Raw genomic sequence first — 23,600 nt, 5'->3', positions numbered from 1 at the left:
CTTAAAAATGGTAACAGTGGTAAAGTTTAAGTTACATATATTTTACCACAATTTAAAAAAAAGAAATCGTTGAAGTCCTGGTCATATCTAGGGAAAGGTTAAAGATAAATCTGGGTTTAAACTCTTGTTCCCAATACTTACTAGCTGGCTGTGTGAGTTTGGGTAAACAACATATCCCCTCTCAATCTGTTTTCTCACCTGTAAATGGGGCCTGACACATTTAGAGGTTTCTGGTCCAGTGCCTGTAACATAGTGGGCACCACAGCTCTTCACCCTGTTCTGCCCTTTTCAGCATTACAGTGGCCGTCTTTTTACTTGGAAAACGCTGCCCAGGCACAGGCTTGGAGAGTGAAGGGGCAAGAAAGGTGGCTTGGGAAAGAGCAATGTTTTTTTGTTGAGCTTTGCTTGGCTTCCTGTTTATAAGAGGCTGAAGCTACCCTGGGGCTGTAGTCTAAGAGGTGCCCCTGGGCAGGGAGACTCGAAGGTGTACCAGCTCCTGGTGTTGCTGTACACCAGGGGGAGACCTCTGGCCAGGACTCATTATGGGACCAGCTCCCAACCTGATGGTTGGCAGGACAGTGACCCATTAGAGGGCATAAAAGTAGGGACACACCTTGAAATCTGAAGTCACTGAGTGCAGGAAATGAGAGCTCGGGGTAACACTGCCTGTTCTTGCGTTTCATTTCAGTGTGGAACCCCCGGGATAGCTCCCCCCCAAGGGTCCTCATTTTCAAAGCTTAGATCTTTTCCTTCTGAATCATCAGACTTGACTTTTTTTATAAATAAAAGATAGTGATTGTTTCATTAGTGTTCAGATTTCTGAGCAAAGCGATTATCTGAGGTCTGAGTGTAGAGAAGTCAGTCTCAAGTGGAAAGAAGGGAGGGTGTGTGCACAAATTCCATTTCTCTGGTTTATATTGCACACCCTCCCTGTCCTCACAGAGTCCCAGTCTCTGTGTCACTTCAGCTTCTTAGGACTTGACAACAGGAATTTTCCTGGGGTGGTACAGAGTCAGTGTCGTTTAATGGGTTCCTGCTGTTTGCTCAGAGGAGCCAGTTAGTAGTGAGGGATTGTCATCTGCTCGCATCTGGGCTCACGTGCCTTCCTATAAGCACGTCCATCAGTGTTAAGGAGCCATCTGTCCCTCATGCACAGATGTGCGGGCCCTTGGGCTGGGATCTTGTCAAAGTCATACACACTAAGCAGGGTAATGGTCCTGGTTGGAGGCCACTCCAGCGCAATCCCAGAGTGTCAGGCTGCAGGCGCCAAGGAAGCGCTGCCCTGAATTAGGCCCCCTTTGTCCTAGCAAGGCTGCAGGTGAGAGGAAACCATGCTCCTCCTTTATTCTAGCACACACAGCGCACCAGCCCCAGCCGGCTTTGATCCCCAGCAAGCCATTTCTCACATGCTGAGTAGCCTTGAGGCAGAATGTGCTGCAGCAGCCATACCTGGCCCTGCCACCCTGGGACTGCCGAATGCCCGTTGGAAGGGAGACTGTCAGTGGTTAATCCTGATAGATTAGATTTCAGGAGAGCCAGGATTCCATGGCAGCCAGCCGCCTCTACTCTTTAACGCACATACACACAGTCACAACTGCCCCGTGACAGTCTGCTACAGCAGTTACAAGTGAGCCAGGTTATATTGGAAAGGCGTGGGGGACTTTGACTTATGACCCAGACTTGAAACTATCTCCTGTGTGACCTGGAGTAAGTTGCCCACCCTCTCTGAGCCCTTTTCACAAAGCCAGTATGAGATGCAGATGAGACGCAATGGTTTGCAGCCCTGTCGGTCTGTGAGCATCACCCAGAGGAATTGAAAGGCAAAAATGTCAGTGCCTGGACTCTACCCCCAGGAATCCTGAATTCCTCTGAGGAAGGTGTCCAGCCAGCATCTAATGGTCCCGTGATTTAGATGCACAGCCAGCCTTCAGAAGGCTCTAGGTAGAGAAGGCAGCTGTGCCTGAGAAAGTATAAGCTACTCAATGAATTTAGTTTGGTGTTACTGTCTGTATTTTCCAATCGTTTTGGCAATGTCTAACAATTTTGACCCTACTAGTATAAAAAGATACTGTAATCATTCATGGTCTGGTTTGTTTTGTTTCTTTTTTTTAACATTGCTTCCAACACCCACCCATACCATTTTTAGAGAGAGGTAGACACCGTTGTGCGCCTCTCTGAACACAAACATCGCAATCTTCACCCTCTTCCTGGGTGTGCAGTGACTCTTCCATGGACTTTCATAATTGCCTTTCCCTGGGAGAAGCTGGTTTTCCTGTGGACTGTGAGATCCAGGCTGGCCTCTCAGGCCTTGGACTTCAGGCAGCAATAATTGCTTTCTGGTTGGAAACCCCTTGGGGTCCTTCAGCAAGATAGGTGCCAAATATCAGGGTAGGGGAAAGAATGGTTTTGATGGGTAAGGTAAATTTCTTACAGCTAGGGGTGTACAGGAAATCACACGTTTATGTGAATGTGAAGAGAGCAACTCAGAAGTTTCAGTGACAAGATAAGTGCAGTAATTATATTTAAATGAGTACAGAAGAAAATTTCACTGCAACCTGAACTTTGCTTAACTAGAGAAGGTTTTCTGCAGTAGAGTATAATTGAATTAACTTTATCTATCGGTGTTCCTGCTAACGCCCTGCAGGTTCTTTCTGGGTCCACCCTTAACAAAGCTCTCCTATTTCATGTAGGACTGGGCTGGGGCATGAACCACCCTGCCTAATGGTGGATTTTCATCAGAAGGCAGAATACCTTCTAAGGGTCCAATACAGTTTTTGCTGCAAGAAAAAAACAATGCAGGTTTAATAGAAAGTGTATGATCATCTAAGGCACTGTTCGATTCTGGGCATGTTTGTATTACTTTGTTAATGGATAGCTTTTCCAAGAAATGCTAAAAAAAAGTGTGCTTATATGGTGCTTCCCATGGGCATATTTATCAAGGATAATTCTCAGTGTCACCTAGGAAGGAGGCTGAGGAGTCATCCTCAATTTGTGGGTGGGAAAACTGTGATTGACAGTTTAAATGATGGTCACCTAGTTAGACACGTGGTCTTTTGGAAACTTGACTCATGATCTTAAGGCTCTTGTTTTTATGCTTTTTCTGTTTTATGATTACTTTTTCTTTACTTTGAGCTTTAAAAAGTAAAGATATTAACATTGTTCTCATTTTGAATTGAGAAAACTAAAGGCTTTGAAATGATAAAATTGGCCTTTGACCAGTAACCCAGATCCATCTGCATATTGCATTGATCTAGCCCTTTAGAACCACAATCCTTTTCTGTAAAGGGTACCCTGAAGCATCCAGGTCCAGGTACAGATCATGGAAGGGTAGGAGCAAAAGTACAGCAAACTGCCTGGATCCTTGAAATAAACTTTTCCTAACCACACTCCTCCTTGCTGTTGTTAGCAGAGGTCAATGACGTGTTCATTAATATGCTATTTTACTAGGAATATAATGTTAAATATTAATAGATACAGAGTCATAACATTTTCTGACTCTGGATGAAACTGACAGAAGATGCAAACACCCATAGATACTACTTTTCATAGAGAAGTTCAGTTCAGCTTTTATTTGCTGTCTATTTCACAGAAAACAAGAAACCATCCTGTTTTATAGTGCCATATGGGTTACAAAAATGTGCCATGCCTCTTTGCTAGTCAAGCCATAATCTCAAGAAAGAATGGAGGTGAGCTTTGATCTCGGTGGCCTCTGCTCTCAATTATCATTTTCAACAAGCCACTTTTAGGCACCTCGTGGAACTCGTCCCATCTCAGGATAATGGGGACAATAATGCCTTTCCCTTACATAGTTCAGAGGAGCTTTGAAAGTGCCCTTTTGGAGGCTGTATAAATCTGTGATATTTATTGTCAGTGTTCCACTATGAACTTAAAATCACCTCCTATCACACCTTTAGGTGTGATAATATTTCTCATTCCGTTACAATGGAGTAATGTCACACTTGGCACTTTTACTGTCCTTTTCCTAGAATATCCCCCAAAGTGCTTTCTGAGAGTGTTAACTGCCTATTTGGCTCATTTTTCTGCGCTGGGGAGAGCAGAAACACACCAGGCACCAAGAGGAGATTTAGCGGGAAGTAGGTGGCTCCAAACAGCAGTATCTGGCATTCCCGGGCCCCTGCGTTTGTGGTGCTTGACGCCGGGTCACCAGGTCCTGAGAGCCATGCTTAGCTATCATTTCTTTGTATCCCTTCCTCTTTCCTGATCATCACACTTGGCTCTACAGCTGCCACAACCCATCCAGGCCAGCAGCTGTGTGTACGTAACGCAATGTCACCTAAGGAAAGAGGACTGGAGATAAATTGTGTTTGAAGGTTTGGCTGGCAGCTATTTAGAATTAGGACAGAAGTTAATTTAGCATTACCTGGGTACTCCACTGGCGAGCCTGGGTGCCACAGCTCTACGTTTGCAGGAAACAAAAAGGGCACAAGGAGTCGCAGTCACTAAGTAACAACCAGCCGCTTCCAACCGGGTAATACTTTCTGGGAACTGGCGCTGGTGTGCTTTATGTCATTCATCTCCTGACTCCTTGTTCCATGTTGCCTCCCACTTGAGGCCAAGACCATTACAGCTGTGCCAAAGAGTGGGTGGAAAAATAGCCTTATTATTAACCTATGTTGAAAACATAATGGTTTTTTGAATGTTCATTCACATATGCAGTCACACAAGATACTAGCGCGCTTTCTTAAACGTAGCGGAACAGAGTCTTCATTTAAACCTCCCCTGTCCACCTCACGGGGGAAAATTAGCCCCTTGGAAATGACTTTGTCCTTTGCGTTTTCATAGAGTAGTTTGAATTTATCATTGGGCTATTTTTATTGGTTAGCAGCTGCGGCATCATATAAACCATGAATATGTAATTTAGAGTCATTTAGACCAATCATCCCACAGCAGCACGTGAGTGTAGTAAGCCTCTTTGCAGAGGAAGAGAAGACACGGAGAGTAATTTGCCAAAAGCTGCTCAGCTCCTGCTATGGCCGAACCAGGTTTATAAACTAGAGAGTTTTGATGCCTTATTTGATAATGCCTTCCATCTGTGTAGACTGTTTATGGAGCATTTTCACATCCTCTCATTTATTTCCCGTGATGGCCATGGGAGTAGGCAGGTGAGCTGGGCATCTCGCTTTTACACAGGAATCTGTGGTCGAAGGCCAGGGACTTGGGACTGAAGCTACCCTCTCAGACTCAGTGCTCTTGTTACACCAGGCAGACTGCTTTATCCAGGTTCCTTCCATTGCACTCTGCACACCTCTTCCCCTCTCCATTCCCATATGTAGAAAGGCTTCAGTGGGGTCCATTTTCATCTCAAGTTTCAGTTCCCATAAAATAAACAGATACTAGGATCTCAAAGGGTCCCTTATCAAATGTCACAGGGGAAAAAGAAAACCGAAATCATTTTCTGTGCTCTGCAGAATACAATTTAGCGTCCAGGTTGCCTAATACCTCCAAGGAAAGCAGCAGCAGCACTTATTAGCCACCTCTCAGTGGACCACTTTTCTGCTAAACAGTGCACAGTAGAAGCAACACAGACTGGCCTTTGGGCTGCCCTGCTCAGGATGCTGAATAGAAGCTCACTTATGTTTGACTTGCAAGGTTGATGGCAGGGGGTGGGGAAGCAGCTCCTAAATCTTTATTCTCAAGTGGATATGTGATATTTAGGTGCTTGTGCACAAACTCTCTCCAATTCCTGCATGCTTGGTTTATTGGTGTATATTTACTACTGATTTTAATTCATATCTTCATGAGGAATCTTCTATATCTTTTTTGATGCTAACAGTTTTATTAAGGCTATTTATGTTTTGTTGTTATTGCTGTTTTAAAAATGTATTGTTGAGGCAGTTGTAAAATACTTTTTTTTTTTTAAATACAGAAGTTGGATTAAAATGTTACAGTAACTGTCACCTGGTAACCAGACCCCGTATAACTATGTCAACATACGCCAGTGATTTATTGCTTTAAATTGGAATCAGCTGATATTTGGTTTCACCGTTTTTAACTCTGCAGGGTTAATCTGGAACCTGCTGGTACACATGAAATAGTTGTTTTATCTGCTGTTCTAAGACTGATGAAATGTTTAAAACATGGCTGTGTAATCAGTCAGTTATCTCTTGGTGTTACAGCTTATTCTGTACGGCAGTGTACAATCTCAAAAATAATTATTCTGCTGTAGTTAAGACGTGGGAGCAGAATGCAGTAACTGATAAAGACTGCAGTCAGCCAGTCCTTTCCTGAATTGGGTAGTTCCGCAGCATTTTGTTATCTTCTTAGAGGAAAAACATGGGTTGTGATGGTCAGACCTCCTAGGAGCCTGAAAGCTTAGGGCAAGACCTGGGAGACAGAACAGTTAATCTACTGTCAATGTCTTTTTCTACCTTTGATCTTTTGTTTTTAGATAAACTTGATTAGGCTAGACTTTCACTCGTCTAGACATGGGTAGGCCCCTTGGAAATAAGGATGCTGGTGTTTAGAATTTTTCTTTGTTCTGAAAGCAATAAAAAAAATATCTAAGGTTATACAAATTTAAAAAAAAATTCTAGGCCGGTATCCACTTTTTAACATTCTTCTTTCATAGCCAGCTATTGCAGGAGACCTGAAAGGGAGGGTCACTTGATCTGCTCCAGACCTCCCCGTTTTCTACGAAGCTCATCTGAAGGAAAAAATCATAGATTTTTTCAGAGACTCTGTTGTCTCTAGAGGTAATTATTCCTGGTTACAAAGATGTTAGCAGCAATCCATAGATGACTTATTGATGTTTCAAGGAAGACCCAAGACTCAGAATAAAATCTTGTATATAAAGGTCTGCCAATTAGATTACACAACCTGTCTTTGAACTGAAAGTAGAATGTGAGTTTTTCAGTTCATAAGGGGGGAAATGCAGTGAACTGTATTATAAAGCTCTTCTCATCCTGTGGACGAAGCGCAGTTTACTTGTCGGGCAACCAGGGATTCCAGGGGTTTGGAAAGCAGGGAGTAGCGTGAGGTACAGTTGTACGATTATTATTTTTAAATATGTTTTTATTGACTTCAGAGAGAAGAAGGGAGAGGGAGAGAGAGATAGAAATTGAAACACCAACAATGAGAGTCATTGGTCTGCTGCCTCCTACACACCCCCTACTGGGCATCGAGCCCAAAACCCTGGCATGTGCCCTGACCAGGAACCAAACCAGTCTCCTGGTTCATGGCTCGATGCTCAACCACTGAACCATCCCGGTCAGGCTGTATGATTATTTTTTACAGGTGTCAGATTATCAGGGGCAAAATGATAGTTTTATTAGAACCCAAGAATATTATCTCTGGCACCAACATCTCTAATTGGAGACTAGTGAGAAGCCATTCGGTTAAGAAAACAGTACAAGATGTTTTCTCTTTGTTTCTGTGATGTTCTCTTACTCCCCCTGATTCAGTTACTAATCATCCCGTTGGCCCTTCTTCTTTCCCTCTTGAATATATAGCAAATTACTTCCAAACAGACTTGTATCCCTCCAGCCAAACTCTTCCTGTGTCATTACATGGGCCGGCTTGCCATCGCTCCTGACTAGAGGTGTCAGAAGTGGATGTCAAGCTTGCCAGCAGCCCCATATATTACTGCACTGTCTAGAGCCTGGAATAGATAGATGGGGCCTAGAAAGGGGGATTGATGGATGTCGCTCCCCGCCTTTTTGAGTGTACCTTCTCTTGAAAAATATATTTAATTACATTGAGTCCATCTCTCGTCACAGTAAAGAGCAGGCCCTCCGGACTTCACTTGGCGTGTCTGTTATGAGGAAAAAGCCATCAATATTTTAAAAGCTGCTGACAGGCAAGAAGTTAGCCTTGATGGCTAGAAATTCAGAGGGTTGTGGGTTTTTTTTAACTCTATGAAATATATTCATTGCTTCTGTAAAGCAATATTGAGAGAAGGCTTAACATAGAATAAGCGATGTGGTAAAGTGACCCAGTCAGTCTTCAGGCTCCGAATAACCTAGATGCGCCCTGATTGTATGGCCTGGATCTCTCACCCGGGAGCTTTCTAGAGCAGCCAGCACCCAGCGCTGCCTGACATCGATGTCACAAAACTGGGTCATGGGAGGTGTGCCCCAGAGAACATATTTTAGGGCAGATCTTCCGGGGACAGATGTTGGTGGGCTTTCTTGATTTCTTGTGGTCGAATAGAATGAATGATGTTCATATTCACCCAACTTTCCAGATACCACCTTAGGGGTTTGGAGGATTATATTAACTCTTTGAGGCCACTAGAGAAGTTTTACAAATAGTCTGCAAGAACCAGTTAGTCTATATGATTTCCATTCTGCCTACAAATTATTCAGGGGTCAAATTGTAGGGGTCTCTCTCTCTCTCATATACAACCTCACCCTTACCTCCATGCCGAAAAATATTTTTTTTTCCCCTGTATCAAATGTTAAAAGACTGAAAGGCATCTTCTTAAAGCAAAGATACTTAGTATTTTGTACACATGTTTATATTCACATGAAATCCTAGCCAAGGGGGTTGAAGAAAAGAGGTGAATTTATTAAAATTTTAACATACCTGTTCCCTGTGTTTTCATAGCATAGACCTTGCTCTCTCTTATACTTTCTTGTATTTGTTCATATGCTTATTTTCGTGAATTCTTTGAAGGGGTTAAAAACAATTGCAGAGCTACCTAGGTAGCTCATAACTTACCCCAGGGAAATGGTACAGCACACTACTGCCTCTTTGCTTTGACAAGATGGTCCTGACCCCTTCAGATCTCTCCAGGCAGACTTCTGAACCCCCTGCACAGCAGCCCCTGTCTGGCCCAGACTCACTTGAGAATGCCGACTGGCTAGAGAAGCAAGAGAGGGAGGGAGTAGGGGGTAAGTCTGAACTAGGAGATCCTCATGCTTTGAAGGGTATTAACAAAAAGAAGTGAGAAAAGATTCAAAGAGAAAAAAAATAGCCTCTGTGTTTATTTGTGGACTAAATCTCATCATTCAAGCAAATGAAATTAGGAATTATTCATCAATGTGGATTGAATACTAGGCTTGTCAAGAATTACATTCTCCTCTCGATCTAGTCAATTTTACCAAGTGGTTTGTTTTTTAAAAAACACAGTATTCTCACCAAGAAACTATTAAATAAATACAGGTTTAAATGCATCATTCACTTTTTCTACCTGATTTCTCTATGGCTATACACCAACTTCAATTTTTTTTTTATTGTGGAAGCTAATATAAGGAGATTTATTTTTCTGAAACCACATTCTAAAGCATATTCATTCCGATCCTCCTGGTGTGTTTTAATGCAGCCACTTTAGGAAGTACCCAGAAAATGTGCTGAAGGTGAGGGGCAGAGAGACACTATGTACTAAAATGTGCTGCAGGAGGAGGTGGAGCACTGACATGCTGGGACTTGTCGTTGTTTCAATTATGTTTTTGTAATGTTTTACCACTTGGTGGTGTTATAATCAGGATAGACTAAACTGCAACAAATAGACCCAAGAATGTGTTTCGACTTAAATCCAGTACAAGTTTCTTTCTTGTTCATGTCAGTAATCCCTTCTGGGTGTCCTGGTTGGTGGGTGGCTTTCTTCCACATGGAAAGGAAAGGAAATGTGAAAATACCTGCTCTATTAAAAGCCATGGCCCTGAAACAGCAAATATCACTTCCACTCACACTTCCTTAGACTGCACATAATCACATGGCATGAAGCTAGCAAATGTGGTTTTGCTGTGCACTCTGCTCCAGTCCTCGCACTGTGAGAGCAGAGAGGAGCTGGAGGGGACAGCTGGTGGTCGCCGCCGCAGGGGTATTGTATTGGCCCCCAGACTTCCTTGAGGATGAGAACCCCTGGGGGACTCTGATAAGCAGATTACCAGGCCTTTTCCCCTGAAACTCCTGACCCAATATGTCTGGGTCAGTTCTAAGAATCTGTGTTTTGACAAACACTCCAGGTGATTGTCTTCAGGAAGGTTTGAGAAACTCTGTAAAATGTAATCAGATTTGGGGAAGGTATTGTACATTTGTTGCAGTCTTAGACTGAGAATCTTGTGTGTGGAAGGAATGGCAGCAGACTAGATGAACAAAACCTGATTCCTGGCACCCTTTACCTATCTCTAGTCTTAGAATTTAGAAGCAGGGTTGTACTGTGACTCTACCATGTAGCACTAATACATCTGTTCAAACCTGAATTTCTCTTTCAATTAGCTCATTGCTTTACTCAGTTGACCAAGGTTAGCTGTCATTTTGACATACGGTTGTCTTATGGATTATATCAAATACTTGGAACGTATCACCTCATGACAGCTCGTTAACACATGGGTCAGTGTATAAGATTGACTAGTAATGAAATCTTGGGAGTGTTTTCCCCCCTGTCATAAAGTTGAATCCTTTAGAAGCTTATCATCATGGAAATTAAAAGCATGACTATATTGGACAAATAGTGGTTGAATTATTTATCAGTGACCTCTGTCCAAAACTGGAAAATAGAAAGCTTCTCCCCTCGGACTTCTGAACATGCCGGAAAAACACCAGGAGCTGGGTGGCATTTCTGATCCGTACGCTCTTCACAGCCCATTTGAATCCTAGGCTGCGTTCTCCGTGCTACCCAGTGGTCGCTTGGACCATGTCCCTGTGGACAGATTGGGGTGCGCTCGGGGAATTCAAACCAACTTGAATGTTAACCTACGGCATGTATAGGAAGGTAACTTCCTCTCACTGACATAAATAGTATTCCAGGACATTCTGAAAAAATATTTGGAATATCTGCTGTTTCAGATTGCCTGAACTATTGATCTTCTTGGGGTAGAATAAAATTTAGAATGATGAGGCCTTCAGTGGCGGGAGAACCTCTTTTTTGACTACAAGGAAGTACTATTATCATTTGTTATCTGCACAATTAGGAAGCAGTAGAGTACAGCAGAGACTTTGCAGTGTAAGTGATCTTTGTTGCCTCGAGCCTTTTAGCTCATTGTTGAGTGTTTTATAACACGCCTCTCTTCCCACCCCTATCTCAATAATTGTTTGTGTGTGTGTGTTTGAAATCCACCCAAGCCCTGGCTCTTAAGTCCAAAAGGGCTGAAGACTTAGAAATCCATCTTCATCCAGTCATCTGGAGAACAGAGCGGGAGCCTGCGGGATATTTCTTTTCTCTCTTTTCTAAAGGTTTAGCAGAAGAATGAGTGTCATTGACAATGATTGAGAAAAATGAAAGTTTTTAGATCAAATACTGCTTCGGTGTGCGTGCAGCGTGGGGAAGGCTGATAGATGGCACCTTCCTCCTCCAGTGAAGCCAAATAGCTGCTAATCAGTGTGTGGCATGTAGAGTTTTCTGTAATCTTGAAATCAGGGAAATATTTCACTTTCCCTCTGAGGTTTTCCAGGGCGAGATTCTGTGGCAAAGAAGATGAATCTTCTTCTTTCTACCTGCTGCAGAACCGGCAGTTAACTCTGCAGCTATATTTTAAGCACATCAAGTGCAGGGACCATGCTTTATATTTTTCTTGTACCTGTAATCAGTTATATTTATTTAATTTCCTGGAAAATGGAAAGCCATGCTCAACATATACCTGGGTTGAGATTCAGAACAATGAAGCAGCGTGACAGTCGTTGGCAAGAGCGAGTCCACCCGATTGGATTCTGGCCCAGGCTTTGTCAGTAGCCAGGGAGTTGACTCTGTCCAGAGGCCACCTCTCTGTGTCTCAGTTTCTTTCACTGAAAATAGGGACTAAAGCTAGATGGTTGCTAAGTTCCATTTCCTCTCTTCAGTCTAGCATTTAATGATGATCACAGTCAAATTGGGACCAGCCCTTATGAAAATTATGTGTGAAGTTTGTTTCCTGCAGCCACCCTAGTTTTTGTTTCCCTCTTTCATGACACCAACCTCATGCCTCAGCGCCTGTGTTGTCACTGTAAACATATATCAGAGCCCATCATCAGAGATTATTTATGTTATAGTGTACATGACTGGAAAAGTAGATCACAGTGTTGTTTCTTGAGGAGCTTTTATTTTAATAGAAATCGGAGCTTCCAGCTATGAAGCTCCAAGGAGAAAAGGAGGGATCGAGAGAGAGAATGAAGGAGAAGGGTCTGTGTGTTTGTTCTGTTGTCCCAGAATAACTGTTAATATTATCCCCTTAGCCGTGGCCAGTGTGCGCAGTGGTTAGAGCATCAGCCACGCACCTTCAGGGAGCCCTGGTGGTCCCGGGGAGCACGGTAACACAGGAACTGAGCAACCGTCACAGGCAGCTTTGATCAGGCAGGCGGTGACTCTTCCTGTGCGTTATCATTGTGCAGTGGTAACTCTCAAAATGAAATCCAGCCGCTGGAACCCCGTGTTCAGGGTGCCTGACTCTGCCTTGGGGACAGGTACCCCGGCTCTCCTCCCTTTCCGCTCTTGCTCCTACCCATGGGGAGGTGCCACCTTTTCATGCAAGCCCAGTGTCACTGCTCTTCCTTCCTCCTCTGTTGCTGAAATAAAAGGAAGTGACACGTCCATGGTTAAACTCCTTTCACAGTAATGAAACCTGGGTGTGCTCATTAGACAGCAACGGGTTTTATTTCAAATAACAAACGGTTTTAGGGAATTTTGGGCTCTTGGGGGAGTACCATCAAATGTACAGTTGGGGAAAGTTTTGTCATACCTGGAACGGGAAAGTGATCACAATGATTCCATTAAAATTGATTGACTGCTCAGAGGCCATGCAAATGGGTGAACTTGGCTGGTTCTGAGTAATTATTTCAGAAAGCAAGACAACATAATCAATCCCAAACCCAGTTAAAGGGTGCATGGTCATCATTTACCAAAGGGGCCCGTATGTCTCACGTCCACTCAGAGGCCAGTGGGGAGCATCTCGACATGGCTGCTGTTGACGCTGCCTCTCAGTACCTCAGTTTCTTCTGTTACAACGTGGGGGTAACACTGCTTGTGCCTCACCTGCCTCCTGGGGAACCTGCATAGGTTCTGCCTGGCTTGGGGCTTATGGAGGAACAGAATAAATTCAAGGCAAACAATAATATGTAGCCTTTATTAAGCACTTTGATGGATATACCCGAAGCTGTGTCATACACGCTGACGAATTATTTTGTTTACTCTGACACCTCTATGATATGCCTGCTATTACTAACCCAATTTTATAAGTAAGGAAATAGAAGCTTAGAGAGGTCAAGAACTGTGTCAAACCCCCAGTCAATCTGAAATTCTAATACGGGGTGACTACTCTCAGAAGTTTCATGAATGAAGCAGGAGAGAAAATCCAGTGTAACTTTGAAAACTGTCATAGTCTCTGCCATAAGAACTCTGGGACATCTTGTCCCTGGAGCATCAAGTTATATTTGGCTACAAAAATGCATTTCTTGCATGAGTTCTGCTGTTCCAGGATATTTGTAAAAGTCCCTCCCTCCCTGATTACGTGCACAGGAAAAATGACTTTATCTTCGTGGGTGTGGGTGAGGCAGTTATAGTGGCCATAGTAGCAACTCTCTAGAGTCACATAGCACAGGGAACAGTCTAAAATCAGAGCAGATCTCACTTTAGCCAACATAGTTTCTACAGCCAAAGGGTTTGCCTCTACATTTCACTTTGGCTGTGAAGACTGGAGTCAGGAAGTGGATATGATTCCTTACTCCAATTCCAGAAAAAATATTTTGATTCTGCTCTGGATTGTAATGCCTCTTAGGAGTTCAGCCCCACCTAGATCAGGCTTGTAAAAAGTGAGAAGAGCAGTGATATCCGCTGAAGGACAGAGCTGAGCTGATTTTTCTCAAGCTAACAATGCAGGGTCTGTATTCCTAGTCTCCAGGAGTACAGATTGCCACACCCTCCAGGCAGGACAGTGAAATTGAGACTCAACAGACTGGTCAGGCCAGGAAGCACCTAAAAGCCCAGTGTACTGAACTGAGAATCATAGGAAAAGAAATATTTTAACCTACTCTCGTTGCCACCAGACTCGTAATAAAAATGCCATCCTATCCTCAAGAGAATCCGTACTATGAAATAACCTTATATTAAAAACTTCCTTTTAATGAGGTTCCTCAGGACTTTAGAAACGAAATCCTTTTTAATTGGATTTAAGACAGAACTACCTTCTCCCACAGTTAATCCCGAGCCTCCTTTCTTCATCGGTGTGACGGCCTCTGCCCTTGGAGAAGGACACATTGCTGCCATCCCCATGGGTACCATCCCTGCTTCACCACCAAGACTCCTGGGAGCCCCTAGCCCAGGGAGTTGGTCCAGTCACACCAAGTTTAGGGACACCGCCCTGTATGGCCTTGTAGTTGGCTTGTGAAGTTATTTTTTTTCTTACCTTTAGAGAAAAAAGATGGTCCTTCTTCCTACTCTAGCATTAGTATTTAACAATAAAATTGTCATAACTACACAGTTTGTTTATTACCTTGTATTTCCAAAGGGCAAGCGACCTTTCCTGTAACAATCGAGACTGCCTGCTTCCTTTATCCTGTCCCCAGGGCTCCTTGACAAGCATGCGCATCACCCCTAAACTCACCATCTCATGCTTAAGAGTGAAGTGGGAGGGGAGGGCTCAAGAAAGAGCTAAGTGCAATGACACTAAAATTCTTCAGATACTTTTACAGGTGTTGGATGTTTGAAATGGTTTAACCTAAGTAGTGCCTTTCAGAGGCCCAGGAAAAAGGGTTTCAAAAAGCAGGTCCCAGCAGTTTTGCCCCTGGTACCTTTACCGTCTGTGTCCTGCTCTCCTTGGTGTTTACATAAAAACAGGTGAGGGAGCGTTGCAGCACTCACACAGCTATCTATGCACATTCCTCCTCGGTTGCTTTTCCAAAAGGCTTGAAAATACAGTAGATTTAATCTAGGTTAAAAATTTTAAAAAAAGAAAGAGACTGTTTTTCTGGCAGAAGATTTAGAGTGTGAGCCTGTCTTCATAGGGCCATGGCATCAGGAGATGGTTTCTTGGAGAGAAGTCCCTAGGGCAGCAGGAGGCTGGCAGTGGCCTAGATCTTGTGGCCACGTAACAGAGCGTGGTCACGACACATTGGGTGCACAGTCTGAGGAAAGGGCACACGATTGCAGAAAACCCGTGAACTCATTGCTCTCTCCCCCATTGAAAGGTGGGCTCAGATTTGCTGTAGAGAGGTAGTCCTGCTGGGACCTGCAGTCAGAGTTCTGGGAGGAGCGGAGGATCGCTGCCCCAGGCAGGCAGAAGGGGGAAGCGCAACTCCTGCTTTGTCAGTGAAATTCCCAAGGGATTCCCTGGTTTTGCACTTGGTAACCCAACCGGTGACAGCCACCTAATTCAAGCACTGAGAGCAGAATGGCAGCATTGTTTCTCTGCTTCCCAGGTAGTGGCCAGATGGTAATACTTTTTACATCAGGGTGCCAATTATATCAAACTCTATAAAACTAACCTAATTGGATACGGTTTCATTAAAAGTTGATTTCTACAGGATGTGGCATTTGTATTGGGTAGCTGTTATGCTAGCTATGGAAGACCCACTATTAGAGAAAAAAGATTTGTCCTAGGAGACTGTTAGAAGTTTCAAACGAGAGGTTTGGGTTATAAAAGGACATTTTTGGTGGCAGGAAAGGAGGTTGCAAGTTCGGGAGTGGTTCATGGCACAGCCTCCTGTGAGAGGCGTTGACTTCGAAGGGTGCTGTCAACCAGTAATTGCTAGGATGGTTTTGCCTTTTCTGTTAGCTTCTTGTTAGGTTAGTTGACTTAATGAATTGTAAGACCCAGTGATTCTATGGAAGGGGCATACACCCAACAGAGAGGAATGCCATGTTAACTCCCTCTAATTTTCTTTTTCTTGGTTTTGAGTTTAAAGCAAAACAAGTGAGTGGGGGAGCTTGCAAAACAAAACTTCATCTTCTTGCACGTTCTTCCCAGAGCTGATATTTTGCCTTGAATGCCGCTTTTTTCATTCCTTTCCTTCATGTCTCTCGGTGCATCTGAGTAGAGAGGAGCCACAGCAGGGAAACGGAAGCAGGAATTCAGAACTGTGAACGCAGCACGGGAGCTGCATTTTAATGCAGCCATGTAGTCAGTGGCATTATTTGTGAAGTCCCATCTTGCAACCCTCTAAGGCAAGCCATGTTTTGAGCACAAAGAGAAATAAACACCTAGGATCATGGAGGTCACAAGTTAACAACAGTGCATTTGACATGGGTTTTTATCTGGCAGCACCAGGTGGGTGGACTTTGGGCCAAGGAAAGGGACATATCTGTGCTTCTCTGGGTACCATTTCGCCTCTTGAAGCATCTGTGTACTTTCAAAGAACAGCATTTTGTCATTGTCTTTTTCATCAAGGCACTGAGGGTCACCTTCCAGACCACTGGCCAACTACTTTTTTAAGGTCAGTGCTAAGTTTTCTTTAAAAATATAATTCAGGGGACTTTTGATGGTGTTTTTGAACCTTTTAACTGCTTTGTAGAAACTGAAAGTCCAGGGTCTTGGCAGGGGTGAGGCCGATGATTGACAATCAAGAGCTGGGTATGTGCGAGATTCACTTGAGCACAAAATACACCACTTAGATCCACGACCTTTGGACTCGGAGAAAAAGTATTAAATTCTCTATAGAGCGGTGAAGATTGAGGGAGGAAATAGATTACAAGGGGAATCAAGGATGAAGAGTATGTCCTCTTTTGACTTCAGCTGGCCTGGATGCTACAGACTTGACAAGAAGCCAAGATCCCAGTTGCAATGTGACTTGTGTAACGCAGGCACCTGCTTTGCTTGCCAGTGTGCTTAAAAGAGAGCTCCATTCACAGAAAGAGCAAAGCCATAGCGGGGTCACTGATTCAGCCTTCCAGGGCCTTAGTTCCTCGACCTGTCAGCCCCTTAGAATCCAAACGCCCTTAAAGGAATTTTCAGTTCACAATGTGATGACTTTGCTGATGCACTGAATTCAAGTATATCTTGAATTGAATTTGTCTGCCACAACCATTACTTTGTCTTTTAAAGAAATAAATAAATACAGGCTTCAACCATTAGATGATCATTCTGTGGCTGTTTTCAACTGTAGATTTCTCATGTGTAAGACATTGAGTGGCCTTGAAGACATAGACAGTCCCCTCTCTGTATCCAGTGGACAAAGTCCACCTGAAGAGACAGGTGTCCACGTGTACAGCACCCTGAGCTCCAAACCTGAAATATGTTTTGTTTTAGTAGTTTTTGCCACAGGGTTGTGGGAAATCATTTTTTTCACCGTTCCTGCATCCTCAAGTTGTACAGTTGTTTGTATGTACTTCGGAAAATGTTCCGAAGTTTTCCATATGAAGATATTGCTGAAGAGTGGCATCAGAAAAAGAAGGAGCAGTTAGAACCAGAACATTCTAAAAAGGCCCTCTTCCATTTATGAGAGCACCATTCACAGGGATTTCGTGCTCAGCCTGGGCTGGGGGCTCCAGAGAGATCTGTGAATGTGCCACTAGACCAGTCCCACACAGGGCTGGCTTCCTGTGCCCTTGAGCATAAATCGTTAGCCTGTGATCTGAAATGTCTACACTATAGCTGTCAGGCAACCATTTCAATAATTGAAAACCATACAAGTTACTGACCTCCTGTCTTTATACCTGGATTCCTTAAAACAAGCACACAGATATAATACAAACTGCCTTGTTGTGTCTATTTTTAGAGTCAAAGCCTTGAAGAAAATGCCTTTTTGAAATGGTGTCTTCAGAGCCTCAAACCTTAATCCCCAACTGGTAAGGTTTGGAAACCTTGAAGGAAGTCCCTGTAATAAGTATGGTGTCCGTTTTCTTCGGGCAGAGTTAATTTTAAAATCTGATCTCTGGCATCATTCTCTGCGGCTGTGTTTCCACCACTCTCCATCCACACTGAACGATGTAAGCAAATTGCCATGTGACTCAGGGCAGGACGTGGTATAAACTGGTCGTCTCCACATACATAGTGCATTTTTTTAAAATTCTGTATTACCAAGAGTTTCCAAGCAAAGATTTTCAAGAGAGACAGCTGTGGTTTGAAAAGATTTGTGATAATCCAGATGGTGTCTTTGAGGATAAATCTACTTGATCATTTAAAATTAAAAGTCTTTCAGTAAAGTGGAGTGTCTTCTTTATGATATTAAATATATTGTCTTTTGTGTACGTGCGTGTGTCAGAGTGAGTTTGGAGCTTTATCTTTGGAAACAGCAAAAATCTAACAGCGTCCCAAGTTATTCAGCAAGTAAGCCAGCAGAATACCTGCAGGAGCCCTTCACGACAGCAGAAACTGTTTGTGGAGAGAGATAGTCAGACTCAGCTACCCTGTCTGGACTAGGTAGTGCTCAGCCTCTCCCGGAATTGCCATTCTCAACTTCTGATACAAGATGGTCCGATCTTATTGCACAATTATAATGCTGATTACACTTCGCTTTCCAAGCTGAACATTAGGCAACTAGATTGCTCAACTTGCCCACTGCTGGGAACCTGGGTGTGAAAGGCTCCCAGTCCCCCTGATGGGGCTCTGAGAAGACAGACGGAGCCCTGGAACAAGGTGACTTTTCTGTACCTCTCACCTGCCCTCAGTGTGCAGAGTCCATTGGCTTATTGGCCCCCCAGAGGTGCTCATGTGAGGCCTTGCACCTCTGGCCTTCACCTCTGGCACTCTGCACTCCGATCTTTCTCATCCAGATTTCTTCTACCGTCACACTTGTTCTGTCCTATGTTGCCTTCCTAGGGGTCTGCCAGATGTTCAAATTCGAACAGCAAAATGAGTTCTCAGGGAGATAGCGGTCAGTGTGCTTTAATGTGTTACCCGTAACTTTACAGACTCATCAGCATCTCTTGATGACCAGTAGAGAAGTCATCAGCAGTGGACATATGAGGCTCTGCATAGGCCTGAGACAGGTGGCTGGTTCACTTGACATATCTCACCTGTGAATTTGAAAAGCCCTTCTGAGGAGCAGTAGGGTGGGGTTTAATAAATGGGCACGTGAGAGAGGAATTTTTTTTCCCTCCCAAATCCTCTTACTGATACAGTTCACTGTATCAGTGAAACTGTGGGAAAGCAGGATGTCATAAAGTAACCTGGGCGTGGGACAGCATGTTCATCTTTGGTAAGTTGGCTGCTGCCACTGGCAAAAACCCCCGAATGAGTGGATAAAGGTGGCAAGAATCCTGAAGTACAAGTGCTTATTAGTGTCAAACGAGCAAAGCAGCTAAAATTAGCAGCATTAAGCAGAAAAAGGTTTGAGGCTTGCTGGAGCACCTGACTCAGCAAACTGCATCAGCCTCTGCTAAAATCCTCCAGAGTCCCCGGCCAGTCACTTCCTATGTTTGACATTCCAGGAATGATCCTGGAATCCCCGAAGCGGGAGGGGTTGTCCTCCCTGGTGCATGTTGTGGCTACTGACCACTGAAGAGCACCTGTGGATGTTGTGGATGTTTAACCACCCACCTTACCACAATGCTGGAAACAGAACTGCTGAAGGAGGAAGTCTGTCCCCAGAATCAGATGCCGAGCCATCTGGTGTTGCAGCTGACCTGAAAATGCATCCACTAAATTTCAGACCTGAGTTACAGCTGGTGTGGGGAAATCTCAGAGACAGGTGGTTCCCTTAACAGCTGTACATCCAGTTAGGGTAGGCAAGAAAGAAAATCCCATCCTTCTTGAACCTGCATGGGTCTTCTGGGATCTGTAGTAGCTCCCTGACCTTTTTCCATGATAATTACCGTATCAGGGCAAATAATGATATTTCTTCCTTGCTTTGTTGAAATGATCTCTGTGGTCAATGAATCGAGAATTTTAAGTGAGCATATCAAGTGATAGATAAAAAGACTATGGTTATTAGAAAGTACTCACAGAAACAGGAGTCTGACACAACTTATTCTGGAAGTGTACAGACTAACAGACTAAAGTCCCACAGGGGGGGATACAGATTGCTGCATTTATGGTGACTATTTAAATGTATAATTCTGTATTTATCCTGCAAATTTTAAGATAACTTAATCAAACACTGTTTTTATTAAGTGGATTGGTGTGCACGACATACCGATGAATGAAGTGCCAGACGTTTTTAATTTTAACCCAAGGAAGGTAAAGAATAATTTTGACTTTAAAATTTTGTTCTGAATGAAACACTTTAGTTTTTTGTCCATATAGTTTGGGGGAGGATTTTAGGCAGACCTGGTTTTTATTCACTGATTTAGAATTGATGAAACTAAAATAGCTAAGATACTTCCTCTGTTAGATATTTTCTCATGAGCCACTTGGGATCCAAATGTATGAAACCAAAGGGAAGAGCCTTGGGATGATATTCCAGATCATATCATCTTCCCCAGAGCCCCTACATTTCTGTAAGGTGTTCACTGCCCGATGGTGCCCAGCTGAGGCCACAAGTAGGGGCAGAAATTCAGCCTGGACTCTGCTCTCCAAGCCACAGGCTATGGAGAGGGGCTGTGCCCACCTGGAAATGGGACACCCTTTTCAAAGGTGACAAGTTTGCTTACCAAGCACAGCACCTGTGGTGCTGAGCTGTTGGGTTGGGGTTCAGCGAGCCATGAGAGAAGCATACCACTAGTGTTACGCAGGATATTCTCCAATGTATTACAAGCAGAACTGGAGCTGATCTTGGCAGCACCTTTAAAACACACTCACACACACCTTCGTTTGAATGGGCTTAGATAAGAGCTAAGAGCTATACATAGTTCGGAAAGGATCAGTAGTAATGAATGCCTGATTTCACTTTATCAGTTAGACAGGCAGAGAGGACCCCAGATGAAATTGGACAGTTTGGAGATTTGGGGTAGACATCTTCCCATACCCCCTTCTGTATATGAGACTCCAGTCTTCCTTCCTTTCCCCTCTTCATCCCCATTGCACACTGCTCAGACCTCAGCTTCAAACTTGCCCTTTCTCAAACACAAACAAAAACCCCACAAAAACCACCTTCCACTCACTAAGAATTTTGTTCAAGAGAAAAACACTTCATCCAAATTTATACTAAGATGTACATAGCTAGGAACAATTAAATATTACCATCCCCGAGGGCACCATATTCATGCTTCAATAGGAAATGAGCTGTTCCTTCCCAGGCAGTGGATTTCAGGCAGTAGGAATGGTGGCTGTTTTGTTTGGGGGGTTAAGGCAAGAGAGCTTGCTTTATTCCTGAGACCACGGCCTGTTGCTCAGAGCTCCTCGGGGTGGCCGAGCATAAAAGCTTCCCTCGGTTCCCATCATCTTTGCTGCTTGCTACTTTTATCTGGGCATTGTGTTCAGCTCTCCATTTCCAGTTCCCGTCACGTCTCTATTCTTTTAGGCCAATCTAAACTCTTCATTCTTAGCTCCGAGTGTGGCCCGGGTGGCATTTGTTTGTCATCTTCCTTAGCTGCCTTCTTCCCAGGCAGGCAAGCCATCGTGTGACTTCTACCCCAGCCCTCATCTTTTTTTTTAAGTATCGCACCTCCAAAACCCACCTGCTTGAAAGTATTGGATCCTGCTTCTCTTTGAAGCTTCGATTATTGAGGTTGAAGTTCAGAGCCTTCCCCATAGGGTCCTTATCTGGCATTAATCCCGTAAAGCCAGGAGAGCGAGAGAATTTGCCCAGCGTCTGGTGGTTAGAAGCTTGCAGAAGGCAGTGGTTGTGTCTTTCTCTGCTATTCTTTCTCTACCAAGCCTAGCGAAGGATAGTTGGTATTTTTCCTTCTCTTTAGAGTGAGTATAGTAGGTTCTAGAAACTGGGACCTGACTTTGCTGCTTTAAATTATTCCTTGATCTACAGCAATTGCTATAGCTTTTGTTGGGCTTACGTTATGCCATTGAAGCTAAAACCACTCGTGCGTTTGATTAGTTCAGTAAAAAATCTACCATAACGCAGCCTGGCTAAATGGCCTCTGGTCAGAGAAGTCCAACAGCTGAAACGAAAGCTCATATAAAAATCGTCAGTCTGTCCACCTGTGATTCTTTAAAGATACTTCATAATTTTTGATTTCCTCTGTCATGCAGATGATATATTTTAAGGATTTCCTTCCTTGGATGCATGTATTTTTTAAATGCCAAGAGTTTTGCATATTTAATCTTGGTAGATTCCAACGAAATCACATATATGACAAGTTTCCAAATTTCTTTCCAAACGAGGAGGAGGCATTGTTGATATTTAGGAATGCTATATGAACGGCACTATATTTTCCCCTATGCCTTTGAATGAGCTTTTGTTTTAAAAAATCAGGATGCCAACTTAGCATTCTAAAGATGGGCAGTGGTGCCAACTCCCTGATCTCCAACTGTACCTTTTTTTTTCCATTTTTTTTTTTTTTTTTTTTTTTTGCTCTTGGTCTTATTTTTATTATTCCCCCAAATAGGACCAGTGTTGATGCCTGAGTGCTGTGCATTTCTCTCCTGTTACCTGCTGTCCTTGGCACAGGAGTACCTCTCAGGGCTCTGCCCATCTCAGGCCCTATGCATTAGAGTCCTTTAAATAAGTACAGTCTTGGTGAGTGCATCTCTCCACCTTTTTTCTCAGCCCAACTTAACAGAGACAGCCCAAGTCAGAGGCTGCGTCTTTTTTCTTTAAATGTTTAGTTTTTGTCCAAACCCTTTTTCTAAACCTGGTTGTACTAAGAAATTTCATGGTGATTAACAGTTGTTAACAGGTATCTTTATCTGGTTTAATCAGATATGTTAACGAGTATCTTTAGCTACATGTCGAAGGAGGAGTCAGCCATCCTTCAGAGCACAGAGGGATGGTCCAAGACTTTGACACCATTTCTTTGGTGGAGGGAGTTGGTGTGGAGGGGTACGCTGGCCTCTCCGGGGGGGAGGGGGGGGGAGCGTGCATTCTGCCTGGACTCCCATCAGCTCTTGGAAATAAGGAACCAAGAGGTTACCAGTCGGTGTGCCACAGCTGTATTTAATACGTGGGACAGAGTGTGCAGATATCTCTTTGGGCATGTGCCCACCTGTGTTGTAACTTAATTACTAACTGGCTAAAATAGAGTCCTTCATTCTGGCAGACAAATATTGAGTATCTCATGTATGGGGCTTTGCATTATGTACTATGGTAGAGATAAAACAGAACATTATCCCAGCTTTTAAGAAGCTTATAATCCAGTTGTCTAAACCATTGAGTTTAGAAAGTGTTTTAAAAGTGTGATGTTCTAGAGATATCCTTTAAGGAAATTATAGTTAATGTAAGTTTCTGCTATTGTTGTGATTAAACACTTCTCTTTATGCAGTTGCTACACAACAAGTCCCATTAACAGCTCGCCCCCACCTCCTACCCTTGTTCCTGAAGGGCTGTGTTCCAGGTAGTTGGTGCACAAAGTTATGAATTGATCTCCAACACGGGCAAAGCTAATAAATATGATTCTGGATGAAAGGCACTGTGTAAATGCTTGAGATGTTGTTATTACTGTTCTCATACACTTTATTATTTTTAAATTGTGCATCCTTTTAAGTAGATTATTTGTTCGCTGCAGTCTCCATTATATCTAAGCAAAGCATTCACAGAAATTTCTAAAACCTTTTCATTTCTCTCTGTAGGTTGTTGTTTCGTAACATTTTATACAAGAAAAGCTGCACTTGAGGCCCAGAATGCACTGCACAATATTAAAACTTTACCTGGGGTGAGTCGGTTTACTTTTGTACCAAAATCACTTTATTGCTTGAAAATGGTCCTTTCAACTGAAGGTTCTAGTTATGGGCTCTTAG

General features: G+C 43.4%; 1 protein-coding gene across 9 annotated transcripts in view; it reads left to right on the top strand.

Annotated features, from left to right (window-relative positions):
• Positions 1 to 23,600, top strand: part of CELF2 (CUGBP Elav-like family member 2) — a 497,548-nt gene that overhangs the window by 358,420 nt on the left and 115,528 nt on the right. For all 9 annotated transcript variants that reach the window (XM_087825724.1, XM_087825730.1, XM_087825745.1 and 6 more), the window contains one exon: positions 23,433 to 23,515. In XM_087825724.1, the coding sequence (XP_087681850.1) occupies positions 23,433 to 23,515 (83 nt within the window). The remainder of the gene's footprint in view (positions 1 to 23,432; positions 23,516 to 23,600) is intronic.

Source organism: Miniopterus natalensis, chromosome 1 (assembly GCF_054644295.1).
Source record: "Miniopterus natalensis isolate mMinNat1 chromosome 1, mMinNat1.hap1, whole genome shotgun sequence".
Classification (NCBI taxonomy): domain Eukaryota; kingdom Metazoa; phylum Chordata; class Mammalia; order Chiroptera; family Miniopteridae; genus Miniopterus; species Miniopterus natalensis.
This window is presented reverse-complemented; position numbering and strand designations above follow the sequence as displayed.